This window comes from Limulus polyphemus, unplaced genomic scaffold (genome assembly GCF_000517525.1).
Source record: "Limulus polyphemus unplaced genomic scaffold, Limulus_polyphemus-2.1.2 Scaffold12419, whole genome shotgun sequence".
NCBI lineage: Eukaryota > Metazoa > Arthropoda > Merostomata > Xiphosura > Limulidae > Limulus > Limulus polyphemus.
In genome coordinates, this window is record NW_013678029.1 from 8915 (window position 1) to 9812 (window position 898).

General features: G+C 28.3%; 1 protein-coding gene across 1 annotated transcript in view; it reads right to left on the reverse strand.

Moving 5' to 3' along the window:
• Window positions 1–370, reverse strand: part of LOC111083959 — a gene marked incomplete at its 5' end in the record, with an annotated part of 6346 nt that extends 5976 nt beyond the window's left edge. Inside the window, one exon of the mRNA XM_022380717.1 lies at window positions 337–370. Within this exon, the coding sequence (XP_022236425.1) occupies window positions 337–370 (34 nt within the window). The remainder of the gene's footprint in view (window positions 1–336) is intronic.
• Between the last annotated feature and the right edge of the window lie 528 nt (window positions 371–898).

The following is an 898-nucleotide window of genomic DNA, read 5'->3' on the forward strand; positions in this document are numbered from 1 at the left end:
GCTATAAGAGATTAGAGTATATTAATCTTTACACATTATATAGGCTACACTAACGTGACGTATAGGCAGTTCGTTTAACTATTATACTTAATGTACGTTTTTTGGGGTGTGATTAATGAAAGTATTCCAAAACGCAACATTAATTTCTTGACGACCTAATATTTGTCTAGAAAATAGGAAGTATTTTACAAATATACTTTAATGATTTATGTGTCTCATTAACTGAAATATGTTATTGTGGGTTACAAAAGTCACTTAGATAACAATGTATAAAATATATTATATCCTTGTAGGTTACAAAAGTCACTTAAATAAGAATATCTAAAATAAAGTTACCTGACGAACAGAAAGTAAACGAATCGCATTTTTCCTGAAAAATAAGAAATGATAAGTAAAAAATTACTTCTTTACAAAATACGGAACTCATTTATTTTCAAAAACAAAATCTTAGATTACATGTAAATGTAAGATCATCATATAACATATATAATATTTACACGTGTAAATTTATTGATTGACATCATATTAGGCCTAAATCTCTCAGACATACTTAAGCCGACACAATATTTAAAAAAAAAGTTAAAATCACATTTATCGAGCATTTCTATAATTTACTTTTGTTTTTATAACTCATAAATTATATATACACTGAAATAACGCGTAGGCCTATGCCTACCTGTGTAAGATTGACTTTATTACTGACTTTCCCTAAACCTGAGGCAACCTTTAACATTAATTCATTTTACAAACTGGGGCTAAATTACTCGATGTGTCGAAATTAAACACTCGAAATTGCTAATAAGCTTAAATTATATAAAGAAATAAGATAGAATGGAGATTACCACGAGCGTAGTCCTATGTCACAGTAAGGGAAGTTTGGTTTGTTTTGAATTTCGCG